Raw genomic sequence first — 17011 nt, forward strand, 5'->3', positions numbered from 1 at the left:
TTTTTAACTAAAAAAATTGTAAAAAAAATATAATTATGTATTTTTTAATTTTTGATTTTTGATAAAAGTAATTAAAAAAATGAACTTCAGAAAAATTATGCATTTTAATGAAATTGTAGTTAGTGTGGGGAAAAAATGAAATTTCTTAACAGTTCAGCAGCAATTTTCAGGACAGCGACATTAAACTCGATTTAGTGGTGATAAAAATAATAAAATTTCGAATTTCTCTTGAAATTCGCTGTCTTGAATTTCCACTGAATCTTCAATTTGAATAGAAAGGTTCTCAAGCAAATTAATTCCTTCTCAAACTCCTCTCGATTAAATATTTGCGGAAACGATGTCAATTCTTTCACATAAAATGAGCAATAATTTTGTAAACAAATTTCTATGTCTATAATTTTGTTAACAGAATAAACCATACGGTTTAAATACTTTGAATAAAAAAACCGGAAATTGAAGTAATTAAAATGACTAAATTGTCACAATTAACGTGCGACAAATGAAAATAATGAAATGAATGCATTAAATTAATTCTTAAGAACATATTACGCCGCATTCCCGCTGTCAATGAATCCCCATGCAATAATTAACCTGACATCAAAATCCAAATCGAATCCAAATATCTGTTCGCTCCAAATCACCATAATCAAATTCAACCAAACTACTTCCCCGAATATGTCCCCCGAAGAATTGTCGCACCTCCCGTCTACCCATTGGACACATCCCCCGGCAGTTCTCTCACCCCCAAACATCCGCACACATCCCTCCCACCCACAGCAAACGGAAGGAACGTCGAGAAACTATTAAGGCTATAACTCGTCACAAACTGGTGACAGAATTTACGCCGAGATAATGGGTTGTACAGCGAACCGCAGATGTATACATAGTTGAATGTAGGTGATTTTCCATAACGACGCCTCCCGTGTAGTAAATTAATCATTTCAACGGCTGGCTGTCGTATTAGTAAAGGCGGATAAGACAAATGAACGTTGTGGAGCTTGTTAAGACGTAATCCGAGAGATGTGTCCGCCACCCTCGTCTCCCCTGCCCCCCGACGCCTCCCTTCCTTCCTCCCGACTCATCCCACCACTGGGAGCCTCTTCGCGTCCTCGACGCCATCTCATATATTCAACAATCGCGACGAGACTCACTCATTCCGGATTACGACGCCATTTTTATCAGCGAGGCCATTGTTTACACCCCTGACGCTTTTTTTTTACTCCCAGCTCTCATTTTAATTCTCCTTTTTCGACCGTCTGATACTCATCGACTGTCTCCCCTCGCTCCCGCGGCGGCCGGAAGCCGCCATTTTTAGAATCGTCAAATCCGGGATCTGGTGCGGGGGATCTCCCGACCCGGGACCTCTCATGGTTTCAGATACCATGGGAGTCTGATGTAGTCTTTTCGTCGGCTGAAAGGATGGGGGGGTCGTCGCTCTATTGAGGAATGGGTGACGCTATTTTTGCCGGGGTACAGATTGTGGCGGGCGATGAGGTGGCGTTGAGGAGGGATTGGAGAGAGTGGGATAAGGGTACTGTGTTGGGTTGTTTTTACGGGATTTGTTGTGTAGGAATATTCAAGGGTTGAGTGCATTTAGTTGAATAGGAAATGCAATCCTATTTACTAAAGATGAAAGAAACGTGAAGTTGTTTTATATCGAAATATCTCGAAACTGCCTGAGCGCTAATCCTCAATTCTGATTGGTCAATGAGTCACGTGAAGTAGGCGCTGAAAAAAATTCCCGGTATTTTCAAATTCTTCAAGTGGCAAAAATTTGTTCTGCGTCATATTTTTCATTTTTTCATGTGTGCAGCTGATCTTTATATCAATACATATCTAAATTGCCTAATTGTTGATCGTGAGAAAAAAAACATAGTATTTATAAATTTCTTTAACTCACAAATTATTCTTCACTTCCTAAATTTTAATTTTTTCGTATTTATCACACGCCAAAATGATCAATTCTTGCTTCTCAGATTTTCATACATACATTCTAAATTCTACAAAATTCACGACAATTCTTCGGTTTCCCAAATAACTCGAGAAAAATCTTTGAAGAGCTACGGTTATCTGAAAAACTGGAATTTTCCGAAGAATTCAAGAACTTTTTTCAGTTTCCTGGGAAATCAATTCATAAGCCGCCCCTCATTTTTCAATCATCACAATTATAATCAGATTATTTTAAAACGTAAAAAAAGGAATTAATCGAAGATTAAAAATTATTCATTGATGTTTCACTCTTCCTTCTCTTAATTCTCTTTAAGTCATTATCAATATTTATAAAAGATCTATGAGTATATGCAGTTTAATAAATTCGATTTCTTCATTTTCACAATAAATAGATAAGCGCGCCCGAGAGCGCGCGCAAATGTCTAGTGTGATAATAAAATTAGAAGAATAATAAAATGTGGGCATCTACGTGAAAAGGGCCCACTTTGTCGGTTTGGAGTTACGTATATTCCGATAATCTTAGTGAGATTCCTCACATTTTGAGCCCAAAATTAACACGATAGTATGAAAAATGACGTCGATATAGAATATAAAAAAATCAGTTTAACATTGGTTTAAATGGAAAGTGTGAACACAAAAACGTGAATATCTCGCAAAATAAATGCGACGAAATGGGCCCTTTTCACGTGGACGTACACAACTAAAGAAATAAAAGCATCGGTTTTAGACGGCAGAAAGAACAAATTTATCTGTTTTTGTTCATTTATTGCTTCCGGTCTTATATCCATTCGGAAGCATATTGCTAATTTAGTAGCAAAAACAGGTACAATAATTGATAAAAATTGAAAGCCATATCACACTTGTTTATTTTGTTGGTATAACAGTCAAACAGCCGAGGCCAATTACATGGTTTGACTAGTACATGAATAAACTTTAATGTAATATGAATTGTTTATTCAATGTAGATACTAATGCGAGGTGAATTTGTAAGGAGCAAATTTATTTATTAACATGTACATAGAGAGAAAATGGGGGGAATAATTGTCCAGAATACCTCAGGATCTATTTATTTTTTTCTATAGAAAGTTTTTCCATTGAGTGGACTGTTAAAAAAAATTTGGCTCAATTTTACGCAAAAAAATCTTACATTCGATTTAAGGATATCCAAATATCAAATTACATTTTATTACATTACATAAATTCAAATTACATTTGCACAGAATTGTTATATATTTTTATCATTCATGGTTTACAAATAAATAATTCTATTTTTTTAATTTTCGGAGATCTCATTTTTTTTAGAAATGAAATCGATTTCTGATAAAATATTGAATATGAATAAGTTCTTTACGATTCTGAAGGAATGATTTCTATGGTGGAATTTACCAAAATTGCAATTTGTTAATTGTTTCATCAGTCTTTCTCCAAAAGTAAACTTTCTAATATTTTTCGAGATTTTTAAAATTTTTTCTAACAGTCTAATATGGAGATTTAGACCTGCAAAGTTTAAATAATAAAATCATTGTAAAATGTCCGTAAACTTAGGGTTCAATGGGGCTCAAATGAACGCTCTGATGTTCCACTACAAAAGTACAAAAACATTTCACTAGAGAAAAATTAGCCAAAAATACTTGGAAATTCCACAATTTACATGAATAAATAAATCATTTTTAAGTGAAAATGATCATTTTTTGTCAAATTCCCTTGAATTGTCCATGAATTTATGAATTTCTAATCACAAAATTCCTTGAAAATTCAGTACAAAATGTTTAACAATGTACTACTATCAAAAAAATTGCAGATAAAAACTAATGGAAAGTCCACTAGAAATCCAATAGAATTTCTTCGCAACTTCGCTAGGTCTTTCTATAAAATTTTGTCATACATCTGATTTGGCAATTTACAATAACCTTGATGTAATCAAAATCATGCGTATGCTTCATTTTCATACTCCCTATCGATCAATCAATAACCAAAAGAAAAACAACAATATTTATACCGTATTTTTTTCAACGTCAAAACCCAGACATTCTGTCACCCTTTTATTCATCCGATTTGTCCACAAACTGGTTTATGCATCAATCCAACACCTAAGTCGACGTGTCCCTGTCATAATCGTCGCTGATCGATGACTAATCCCATCTCAACTGTCGACGTTTATTATCTCCCAGACCCAGACACTTGCATTTCGCAATACAACACGAATTCACCAACATCTGCTGTTGGAATAGTCCAGTGGTGGCAATTGAGAGCCCCAGCACTTATAGAATCTAATGAGGCTAACTTGACGAGATTGGCACGTACTAGTCATGGTAACGGAACAAAGACCACCCTGGATAATGCACCACGAATTCTCTGACCGACGGAAACGACATGTGTGAATGGAGCGCAAGACGAGAATACTAAATTTCAACGAAATTGTGGACTATTATCGATTTTTTTTTTCGAGGGCTCACAATGACTCCTGCATTTCTATTTAGTGCATTCATATATTGGAAGGGAAAAATGCTTGAAATTGCCCATCGGATAATTTTTTAAGTTTTTAATTATTAAAGTTTAGGTAGCTTCATCCTTTGGAGTTTATTCTTCAATTAAAAGATTTTTTTGATCGACAAACAATTACGCAATGTTTTGAAAAATTATTTGTTCTCCTGAAGAAAGTCTCGACCAAAATATGATAATTTTGGTAGCGGTAATTGTTCTCGTGAGAACAGGAACAATTACATGTCTTTCGGGTAAATACATTCGTTCTACAGAGAATTATATGAGGCCCCGGGTTTATCAAGTGAATGTTATTGAGTAGTGTATATCTTTGTCCAATAAACACTTATAATTTCCATGGAACAAATGATAATTTCAAGAGGAAACTACAATTTGCTTGCCGATAACTGTGTTTTTGGTAAAACTAAATAATTTCGAGGGGACAATTTTTTTGGAGAAAAAAATATTCTTTCCTCGTCAATGTATTCTTTCTGTGCTATAAACCTATGGAGTTCTCTCAGATCAAATCATTGTCGTACAATAGATTATATTTTTTCCTGCCAACAGTTCGAATTCTTCTAGGGAGATTTCTGTGGATCACGACAAAAATTTAATTTTTGTGAAAGATGTTAAATTTCCTTCTACCAAGTTGGTTAATTTCCCGGAAGTAAATCTGTGCCACTCCATCAAATATTCTCACATGGAACATATATTTCTTCGGCAGAGCTAATTTCTTCTCTCAGGATAAAAAAATTGGATTATTGTATGAATTTTTTCGAAGGAATGAAATTATACAATCCGAGAATGAGATAAAAAATATTAGATCCGTATTTTTTTTTATAAATCAGACATTCGGAATTGTTATAATAGTATTTTGATTACTTAAAGAATGGGAAAATTCGTGTCTAATATTTATTATTCAATTTTAATTTTCAGTAATAGAAAAATATGGAAAATTTAATCTAAAGTTTTTCGCTCAGTGTTGCCCTTAGTTGAGTTTTCGAGGAATATCTTCGAATCTAAGGGAGATAACGAAAATTTTATCATGACCGTTTCTGTAGCCCTCAAATCACTCTACAAAAAAGGTAATGATAACAATTTTGCTGTCTCCCTTAGATTTCGAGACATTCATTGAAAACTGAGCAATGGCTTTGCCACTGAAATAAATGGACTGAACAATTCATTTACTTCAAACGAATCATTCCCTTGGATTCAATTCAATCTGAAAAACCTGAGAAACTGAGACCTTAAAAATTCGAAAAATAAAATCATGTCAAAATGTCTTCACTCCACTCCCATTTAACCAATTGCTGCAAAATAAGTATCTCATTTCAATATAACGAGACCCAGCTCAATTATCCCATCAGTATAATTACTAATTCCCACCAGCAATACCCGCGGAATAATCAACGTAGGTCCAGTAATTTGCGATACAACTCGTTATCACGTGGCGAAATATCCCCCAAGAATATTAAGTTGCAACAAAATGGCCGTCGGATGCACGGAGATCCCCAGAAGCTGGTGAGTGTCGAAGGGGATGAGAAAAAAAATGTATACATCACGGGGATATATATTCACTCACTCCGTACTCTGCACGTTCTCCGATTACGTGACACGAGTTGAAATATATTCGAGTTTGCACAAGGGCCGGGGGGTAAAATTGAATGGGTGTGTTGGAAGACGGTGGCGCAAGCGCCTGAATTTCTCTCCGACGAGACGAGAGTGTGAGCGATCGAAAGCTCCGCCCGGGGAACGGAGAGTGAAGTATCGCCGGCTCTTTATTTAATCCTGCCAGACACTACACCAACGCCCAATGACATGTGACCGACAAACTAATGTCGGTTGATCGATGATCGGGGGTTGTCGATTTTTTTTTCTGCGTAAGGAAACGTTGGGATCTCGGAGGGAAAGAGACTGATTTTCAGGAATATGAGACTGATTTCCGGGGATAGGTCACTGATTTTGAGATATTTATCAGTAATTATTGGTGAATTATAGGTGAATTTCCACACCTTTTGTAGACTTTTTTCAGACACAAAAACGTCAGAATAAAATGAAAATTTGTCTGAATTTCAGGCGAACAGGCGCTTAAACATCTCAATTCGTGTTTGAAATTCAGACGAATTGTTATTTTATTCGGACGTTTTTTAGTGTCTGAAAAATATCTACAGAAGGTGTTTGAAGTTCAGACATTCGTTTTTCCTGCGTAACCCTGAAATTTGGTGACAGATCCTTGAAAATTAGAGATGGGTTCCGGGAAATGAGGGACATTATCCTGAAAATCAGTAATAATGTCAATGCAAATTGAGATACGAGAATTCAAATGCTGATGATGATTTTCGCTAAAAATATAGGTCTTCACCAATTTTTGGTTGAAATTCGATGGATTTAATTCAAATAAATTTCAATACTTACAATTTTCTTCATTTATCTCAACAATATATTTTGTAGAGATTAATAAACTCATGTACGTGAATTTATTTAAACGAAAATGTTCCAATACTATGGAATAAATTTTTTATTATATATCAATGCTATCCTATTACCCAATAAACAATTTATTTAATCTAAATCATTATTATCTATTGATTATTCCATATCGATAAATTCGTTCTGTTTCCTGTTTAAAAAATGATTAGATTTTTTGACTAATAAAGTCTCTGTTAATAATAATAATAAAAAAATAAAGTCTCTGTCGACAGAGTAACAATGCAAATAATCAACTTTAAGTTTGGACGAAACTTTTATTACGAGCTATTTATTTAAATGGAATAAATTCACTCTTTCCCATTAAACGAATCGTCTCTGCGTCTAAGTTGACAAACATTTTGTAATGATTTTATTACTTTATTTATTTATTCCATTTCAGCGTTTACCTTTCGGTTTTTACGGTTTCTCATTCCTTTATCCCGTTTTTTCCGCATATTTGTTTTTCCCAAATGCTCTTTCCAGTTTTTCCAAAAAATATTTCTTTCCTGAGGTGTTCCCGCGCGGTCACCCATCCATCTAGTGACCACACTCAGAGCTACTTTAGCTTCCCAAAGCTAAGCCTGCCCACCTCCGCAGTGCGCTAGCCCCGTAGGGCTGTAATGATTTTATTATTTAAACATTATACGTCGCACTTTGACACTTCACACAGAGAAAAAAAATGAAGAAAGCATAAATTAAAATTTCGTGTTTTAAAAATATATTAAGTTAGATTGATATAAGTTCTATTAGTGAAAACTTAACATTCCGGTAGCGTGGCCGAGCGGTCTAAGGCGCTGGTTTAAGGCACCAGTCTCTTCGGAGGCGTGGGTTCGAATCCCACCGCTGCCAATTTTTTTTTCCCCACGATTTTTTTTTCCCCTTTGAAAATTACTTCTTCCGTTATTCTACGTGAATTTATTCGCTAAATAGGTCCTCCATTCAATTTTTTCTGATCATTGACAATTCATGTTTCGTCGGGCCGTTATCGACTATCGATATTGAAGGATTCTGAATATCCACTGTCTCATAAGCTCACAATTTAAAAATGAAAATAAAAAAAAGAGAAAGTTCATCAATTCGCATTTCATATCCATCGAAATTTGATTCAAACCCGGAATTGAAGCCATCAATATCGAGCCCCAATCAAAAATGTAATCCACCGAGAGCCTGATGAGCACTCAAAGAGGATTTCACAGTGCCCCGGGGGCATTCCAACTTACAAACGATCCAGTGGAGGAAAAACGAATGGCAATTTATCCTGTAATACAGCCAGCAGAATGACATTGTAACTCGATTTTCCAATTCACATAACAACCGCTGTAATGAAATATTCTCGTCTGTCTTCCATCCTTTGTCATCTAATATCCCACATTCTCCATATGTGCCATGGGCTTTTTGCATCAACCCGTCTCATCGATCTTTCCTGAATGTATCCGTGATATTTGTCCACTAGGGAGAGTAATATTTTTTGGGTAATGTGCATATGGTATGTCGTTTTGTGCTGTTTATACAATTGATTAACTCAACTTTTATTTACATTAGTTGACGGAGAGTATTCTCGTTGTTAGGATTCACCCGAATTGTTCTGATTTTCATCAATCTTTATGAAATAATTGAATTAAAATTTAGTTTCTAACGTTTTTCATTAAATTATAAATCTTGAATTATAAACTTCCGTGAAATTCCAATATAAATATCTCCTAATAAAACTTTCCAACCGGAAATTTCAGCGGAAATTCTCAACAGTCTAGAATCTAGAAATCATCTCTTATTTCTTACCCATAAAAAAAATTTCACCTGCAATTAAAAATTTAAGAATATAGTCACCAGAATTTTTCTGATTTTTATGAAATAATTAAATTAAAATTCACAGTTTCTAGCCCTTTTCATCAAATTATAAATCTTGAAATACAAAATTTCTTGAAATTCCAGTAGAAATATCTGTTAATAAAAAGTTCGCTCCGGAAATTTCAGCAAAAATTCCTAACAGTCTAGGATCTAGAGCTCATTGTTTATCTCTCGCTCATTAAAGAAAATCCCCTTCAATTGAGAATTTAAGAATTCAGTCACTTGAATTTTCCTGATTTCTATCAATTTTTATGGAATAATTGAATTAAAATTCCCAGTTTCTATCGTTTTTCATCAAATTATAAATTTTGAATTACAAAATCTCTTAAAATTCCAGTGGAAATTTTTATTAACAGTCTACGAATTCTTAACAGTCTACGATCTAGATATCCTTATCTATCTCCTGCTCATCGAAAATTTTCCCCGTCAATTCCTTCACCAATGTTCTTCAAAAAATGAATGTGCAATTTTTCATTTTTTGCACTCGAATGAAATCTCCAACTCAACTAAAAATTCCAAAACAAATGTTACAAAAAAATCTCCACGTACATAACTTCAAATTTCCCCCCACAATCACATGATCCGAAGTTCAAAGCCACTCAGTTTATCAATATCACTCGACGTATCGCGATAACACCATCAGACAACACGAATCTATACGTGACAGGGTCACAGTCCACAGCCTGGACGAGACTATCGTTGAAGCGTTAACGTTAGTTCCTCAGTGACTAAAGAGTGTTGAATCACCTAAAACCTCTCCCTCAACTCCATTGAAAAATACCAAACCCTTTCCCTCCGGATCACCCCCGACCCCCACAGCCATGAGTATTCCCTCATCGAAGATTGAAAAATCCTCTCCAATGATCGCTCACAAACCCCACGTCGTTGATCCATAATTAAAGCGAATCCTTCCTGTCACGATGAGTCAGAAAATCCGAGGCATTCCCCATTGATGACTCCGTCACAGTTTCCGCCAGACGTGTCAGAAAACATTATGAAATCAGTGTAATAGTAGTGATCAGCTGAGTCTCTTCATCGAGAAAAACTAGCTGCACGCGGTGATTTTCATAATAGAGCAACGACCTCACCTAATCCCGCGTGAATGAACACCGAATAATACACTGGGGAAAAATCAACGAAAAATTACCAGCAAACAGCAGTGAAGAATTACCCGAGTGTAGAGTAATAATTTGATGAAAATACGGGGGGATTTGTCGCTGTTTCGGGTACTTTTTCACAAACAGCACACAAAAGGGAAAATTTGCCATTTGTGTCACATTTTCTCTTTTGATTTCAAATGAGAATTCCTGAAATCCATTTCACTCTTCGATTACCTAGATTCTTTGGTAATATTTACCCGAACTGCTCTCTCTGTGTATTCATAATACTAATAATTCAGTATGTTTAGTACAAATTTTACTGTTTTTTGGGGAAAAATGGCGTTACTGTAGGGAAAGTTTGTCATTTGCGTCACATTTTTTCTCTTGATATCAACTGAGAATTTCTGATATTCATTTCACTCTTTGATTACCTAGCGTGAATCTGAGTTATTGCGACGTTCAATATTAGTTTACCAAATTACTAAATAGTGTAGAGTAATAATCTGTTGAACATATGGATTTGTCTTTCGGGCACTCCTTCACCAACAGCATAAATTTTGCAGTTCATTTCTGGAAAATTACGTTGTAAAAGGAAAAATTTATTAATTAATTTGTCCGAAATTTTCCCTCTGTGCACTTATAACACTAATAATAGTTCCCCTAAGACACAAAAATAATGATGACCCTGAGTTATGGCGGCGATCGGTATTAGTTTACCAAATAAATTATGAAACAGTGTAAAATTATAATTTCAACGTACATTCTTAAAATCTTTGCCAGAAATTTCCGGCACTCTTCTTGGAAATTTTGTAGTTCCACTGAAATTTCTATGAATTACATTATTGAAATTAAACTGAAATGTCAGTCTCCTAAAAACTAACTTACTAATCAAATCTCTGTGAAATTTCAAATTTTTTCTAACAATATTCGTGCACTTTATCTCTCTTTTTTCCTTTTCACCAACAGTTCACAAATTTTACAGTTCGTCTGCAAAAAATTACATAACAGAAGGAAAAATTTATCCTTTCCCTCACATTTTTTCTCTCAATTTCAAATAAAAATTGCTGAATTTCATTTCACTCTCCGATTACCTAGATTTCCTGGTGAATTTTCGTTCGAACTTTTCTCTTCGTGTACCCATAAAACTCCTAACAGTTCCCCTAGAACAGAAAAATAATTGTGAATCTCTGTTATCGCGACGTTAACCATCAGTTTGGTCCCCAAACGCGACTTCTTGAACTCGAATATTTGAGGGTCAGGTAGTCCAAGTCCGTATTGTGTCGGATTTAACTCGCTGTGGTCCATCGAACTGTAGTGAAACCCTGCCACATTTCAAAAACGTGGGATCATGACAGTGAGGATCGTTCCAGTTTCCCTATGGGAAAAGTTTAAACTTCACGTGCTGTCGTTTATCTTCGGAGTTTATTTGATTATTGTGAGGCTTTTCAAGTGGGCATGGGACCCCAAGAAGTTCTTCGGAATGGTCAAGAGGGATAAACCGCCTCCCTTTCTTGTTGATAACAGCCTTGGAAAACACTCCTATGTGAAATTGAAGGTAAGTTACTTTTTTTCGATTTCCAGATGAACACGTACGGAAAAAGTTAATAGAAAAACCTATCGAATTCGTTAGAAAATTCTATTAAATTTCTACTAAGCTTCTTATTAGTTTTTGGCTGATTGTATTGACATGTTCAATAGAAAACATTCAATGAAAAAAGTCGACAGAATTCGATTTTTCTATATAACTTATTCTTTTCATATATTTTCTATAGAATATTTGCTCGACTTTAATTTTCCAAGTTTTTTTCATTTTTCCTTTCTTTTCATCAAGAAAATCAAACGAAAAAACTTAGAAAATTTGAGCCGAGGAAATTCTATAGAAAATATCTCAATAGAATAAGTTATATAGAAAAATTAAATTCTATTGACTTTTTCTACTGAACATTTTAATAGAATCGGACAAAAACTAATAGAACAGTTCATTAGAAATTCAATAGAATTTTCTAACGAATTGGATAGGTTTTTCTATTAAATTTTTTCAGCCGTAAAATTACCCCAAAATTTCTGTAAAATCATGAAACAATGACATTAAAAATTACCTTAACATCGTTGTTTAATTTTTGTTGTTGAAAATTTTATTGATAATATTATTTCGTTAATACTATTTCGTTTCTTATTTCAAGGACAAGATGAATGAGAGAATCGAATTTATATTGACACAACGTTTAACAATAAATTGGACTATTGTTTTTAATTATTCACGCGAATTAATTTCCCGTATTTGGAATTTTATTGAATACCCTAGCTAATTTGTCTTATTGATTTTCCAAATTTGTTAATGTTATCTATCGATTTAATTTTCTTTAGTATAGTCTTCCTTCAGGAGAAAGTAATTTAAAGTTGACCATAACAATGGAATATTTTTGTGGAATTTTCACTAAAAATATTGGAACTTCAAGAAGTATTGTATTTTTTAATATAAATTTTAGTAAAATTGCCTTCAGGCAATAAAAAATATATTGATTTATCGCTTGATTTTATTAATTGCTATTTTACTGAAATGGCAATTAATAAAATTCGAAGGTAATTTTTAACAGATTTTTCAACATGCAATTGGACTTGCAATCAAGAGTATTTTTTTCCGATTTCGAGACACTTTTGAACTCGACGATAAGACATTATTGTTCTGGGGAGATTTTGGTGGGCGCAGTATCTTCGCTCGGGTGATCGTGACGTTTCCAATGTCAATATCAATATCATAAATTGAAAATTAAATCGGAGATGTTTTTGTTGTGGTTTCAGTGTTTTTGCACGGAGAGACAAGTTCTTTGGGATGAAATTGCCAAACGAATCAGGTGATCGTGGAGCGGAATTCAGTTCTAATTTATTTGTCCTCAAATTGTGAAATTTTTCCGGCATTGCATAAAATATTATATCAACAAACATGAATGATTACTCAATGTCTAGGAATTTTTCTTCTTCTGTAACGAATTAAAATTAATTAATTAAAAATTCAAGTATACAGTTCCCAGAATTTTCGTTATTTCTACTAATTTTCAGGGAATAATTTACCTGAATTTTACAGTTTTCATTGATTTTTCCACAAACTTTTGAATTTTTACCAGCGAAATTCCTTGAAATTTCAGCGAAACTAAAATGTGATGAAAATTTCTAAAAAGAGAACCAAAAATTTCAGCCAAAAATTTTTCACAGTGTGTTACAAAAATTGTGCTGTACATTTTTTTTACTGAACAAATCATAAAATATCCTCCAAGAACATTATTTTTAAATGCAAAACATTTCGCTCCATGATTGCCTTTCGTTTAGCCTTTCAAAATTTATCGAGAGTTTCCAAACATTTTTTTTCAACTTCCTCTCTGTGTGGGGTATAAATTGTCATGAGGAATTTGTAGAATTTTTTTTTTGAAGTATTACTTAACAGCGAGAGGGTATTGATGATTAGAGAGCTCCAGAGGCAATTTATTAGACTGATAATTTTTACAGGGCATTAAATTCCACTATGTGGAGGCTGGTGAGAAAGATAAACCCCTTGTTCTGCTGTTGCACGGCTTTCCTGATTGCTGGCTGTCTTGGAGGGAGCAAATACCGGTTTTATCGGAGCATTACAGGTCAATTACTATGACTGTAGTTGTAATGAGTCTAATAGGGAACTTGCATGAATTTTTTTCAATTTTCCAATGTCAAGTTTAGAACCTGAATAATTCATTTTTCATTCACAAACTTTCGAAATATTGCTCATTAATATTTCTCCATAATTTTCGCCGTTAGCTATCCATATGTTATGAGGAATGTGTGCATAGGGGAATTAGAAAGAATTGGGCTTCTTGCAAGTTCCCTATTTGATATGGAGACACGCATGAAAAAATTCAATAGAAAACCTGGCGAATTCGCTAGAAAATTCTATTGGAATTCTATGAGGTTTTAATAGTATTTCTATTAGAGTTTTATTGAAAAATTCTATTTGTTTTTGCGCCGATTTTATTGGATATTCAATAAGAAACAGTTAATAGATTTCGAATTATTGGGCACAATTTTCTAATTTTTTTTCCGCTAGATTTCGTTTTGTTTTGCATTGCAGAGTCCGAGTGGAAAAAACTTTGAAAATTTCTGCCCAATAATTCGAATAGAAAAAATCTAAGAAAAAAATTCAAACAGAATTTTGAAATGTATTGACTTTTCCTTATCGAATATCCAATAGAATCAGCGCAAAAAACAAATAGAATATTTCAATAGAATTACAATACAAATCCTATAGAAACCCCATACAATTCCTATAGAATTCCAACAGAATTTTCTAGCGATTTCGCTAGGTTTTCTATTGAACTTTTCATACGTGGAAAGACCAATTTTCGTGTATAACGTAATTCTCCGCAGAAAATGTGTGTCGACATCATTATATCACAATTCGTCCGAGCATTGAGGCTGAATTTTTAAATTCACCATTCAGCCATTTACAGCTTTTTAATTCTCTAGGGTTGTGGCCCTAGACCTGAAGGGCTTCGGCGACAGCGACAAGCCCACCCACACGAAATGCTACAAGATAGACGTTTTAATCGATGAACTGCACCAATTTATTTTAACATTCGGGGTGAATCAGTGCAGTATAATTGGTCATGATCTTGGCGGGCTCTTGGGGTGGTACATGGCAGCTTTACACAGTGAAATTATTTATAAATTTGTCGCGATATCCAGTCCACATCCGAATTACTACTGGAGCGGGATGGGTCGCAATACCTTTGATGATAAGTATGCGGAAACTTCTTGCAATTTTCATCGAAATTAATTCTAATTAATTTTGAATGATTTTGAGTAATTTATTGCTCCTCCTCAGATGGATGCACTTCAGTAGACTTCCATTTCTACCTGAAATAGATGCACTTAAGGAAGATTTATCTATCATCAATGATACGTTCACTCACCTGAAGATTAATCAGACAACGAGTGAAAAGAATTATGTTGAAGCGTACAAATACGCTTTCAGCCGAACAGGTAATTATAAATCGGACGATGAAAATTTTAATTGCAATCATTGGTTTGAGGAAATTCAACATTTGTGCATTATGAGCCCATAAAAGCCTGAATATTACGTGAGAAAAAAAACTAATAGAAAAACTTAGCGCATTTTCATGAAAATTTTATTGGAAATTCAATAGAATTGTCTGGCGAATTCACTGGTTATTTCTCTGAATTTTTTTCGTACATGATTTGACGAAAAACATCGTCATTTCATAATCATTACTTTCATTTTGCAATGAGTATCGACATTTCATCAACTTGAACCACTGATACTAACTGTGGAAATGATACCGTAAATTGGAAATGGAACGAATCAGTGTTTCTCTTTCATCACCAGAGGATTGGACTGGGCCGATAAATTACTATCGAAACCTGCCTTTCATGCGGCTCTACTCCATCGAGCCCATCAGCAATCAGACTCTGTTGATAGTCGGTAATGCGGATCCCTCAGTCTCCTTGGAGAGTGTCATTCAAAGCTCTGACCTCGTCGCGAGGTTTAACATCAAAGTTATCACCGGCGCCCAACATTTTCCTCATCAGGAAAAGCCGGAAATGGTTAATGAAGTTATTTTGAAATTTTTGATAGGTACGTTTTTAATTTAAACAAAAACCCCCAAAATAACATTCACAACTGTTTGACATTTCTGATACTTCTTCAAGATTTTTTTAATTTGGTAAAAAAATTAATGGAAATTGATAGAATTTGAGCAAATTTTTTAATTCAAATTTCATGTTTTGATTTAAAATACAAATGAGTTCAGGAATTTATGTCTTCCACCTCTTTATAAATTTGAAATTTCATGATTTTTTCTCCCGAAATCGAATTCTATGTCCTTCTCCTGAAAATTACGAAACTATCCACGAAATTCCAATTGTCTTCTTACTGTGCAAAAATTATAACAACAAATGTCATTCTTTCCCACTTTTTGCGGCGAATGAAAGGAACTTGGACCCAAAATTTCCTAGATAAATTGAAAATTCCATGAAATATTTGACCTTTTGGCTAAAATTTCCGATAGGCTTTTTGTAAAATTCTATCAAACGATTGTTCCAGTGAAATTTCAAGCGATTTCGTCGTTAAAAATTCATTTTTTTATTGAAAATTCGAATAATAGTCCACACGCAATACCCCCTTCCCGTGTGCACTTCTAGTGCGGTAAGGTTTTGAGGTGTTTTCTTATGTTTTCGGGTATGAGAAATCCGAATCCGGTGGTATTTTTTAATAAATTAATAGTTATAAACAAATTAAGTGGTTTTTTTGATGATTTTTTCTATTTATGGGAATCATTGGCAAATAGAAGAAAATGTTCATAACAAAAGTTGTTTCTTTTTGTGTAATAAATAATTATCATTTTTTTAAATCAAAATCCATCAATCCGTTGCTGAAATATGGTCCACCAGGTGGGCGCAGGAGGATGCGCGACGCGCGAAAATGGGTGGGACGCTCGACGTCCTCTGAATGCTCATCAATCCGTCATTTTTCTCAGATAAAACGACCTCTACTCATGTATTGGTACATAGAAAGGAAAACAAAAACACACAAAACACTAATACTCCAAGTATGAGAGATATTTATTTGGATTATTTCTGCGAATTTTCAATTCCAAGAAAATTCGAAGGGGACAGCTGCAAAAATATTCTTGTTTCTTCTTGTTTTAGTCAACTGACGTTTAGAAAATACTCCGATAAATCAGTCTTCCTCCGATCCTCGTAAGAGAATGTTCGTCACATTTAAATACGTGATTTTTTTCAGAGTCTCTTCGGGCCGGAGTATTGAATTAACTAATTAACTATTGAGTTCTATCAGTCGGTGACAGGAAATTTATTATCATAAGTTATTGACGAGAAATAAATTCTGGATGACATTCATTCTTTGTGCAGTATTCCCTTTAAATTCATGGTGTGAGTGTATTAAAAATGTCAGGTGGGCGTTCGTTTGTCATGTTTAGAGGCTCTTGCACGTCATTTCTCGACCCGCTCTTTCATTTGAGCCCAAAAAAACATTCATATCTTGTCTGACATCGCTGCTACAAACTCAGGTCTACAACTCGGGTCTTTAATTGAAAGCCTGAGTTGAAGACCCGAGTTTGTAGCAAAGATGTCAGACAAGATATGAATGTTTTTTT

The 17011-nt window shown here is 34.3% G+C and overlaps 1 protein-coding gene and 1 non-coding gene across 3 annotated transcripts in view; both read left to right on the forward strand.

Annotated features, from left to right (window-relative positions):
• The first annotated feature begins 7667 nt into the window (after positions 1-7667).
• Trnal-aag lies at positions 7668-7749 on the forward strand. The gene has a single exon. It is a non-coding gene; the product is annotated as a tRNA-Leu (tRNA).
• A 1652-nt stretch (positions 7750-9401) lies between these two features.
• LOC107037990 (epoxide hydrolase 4) overlaps positions 9402-17011 on the forward strand; it is a 12895-nt gene continuing 5285 nt past the window's right edge. The window contains exons 1-6 of one of the 2 annotated variants that reach the window (XM_015256839.2): positions 9402-9806; positions 11061-11403; positions 13353-13477; positions 14343-14615; positions 14701-14858; positions 15223-15471. In XM_015256839.2, the coding sequence (XP_015112325.1) occupies positions 11197-11403; positions 13353-13477; positions 14343-14615; positions 14701-14858; positions 15223-15471 (1012 nt within the window). In that variant the 5' untranslated portion in view covers positions 9402-9806; positions 11061-11196. Of the gene's footprint in view, positions 9807-10455; positions 11404-13352; positions 13478-14342; positions 14616-14700; positions 14859-15222; positions 15472-17011 lie in introns of those variants that run through there. The other variant, XM_015256838.2, reaches the window with a different exon arrangement.

This window comes from Diachasma alloeum, unplaced genomic scaffold, assembly GCF_001412515.2.
Source record: "Diachasma alloeum isolate Michigan unplaced genomic scaffold, Dall2.0 Dall_scaffold_00276, whole genome shotgun sequence".
NCBI classification, from domain to species: Eukaryota; Metazoa; Arthropoda; class Insecta; order Hymenoptera; family Braconidae; genus Diachasma; species Diachasma alloeum.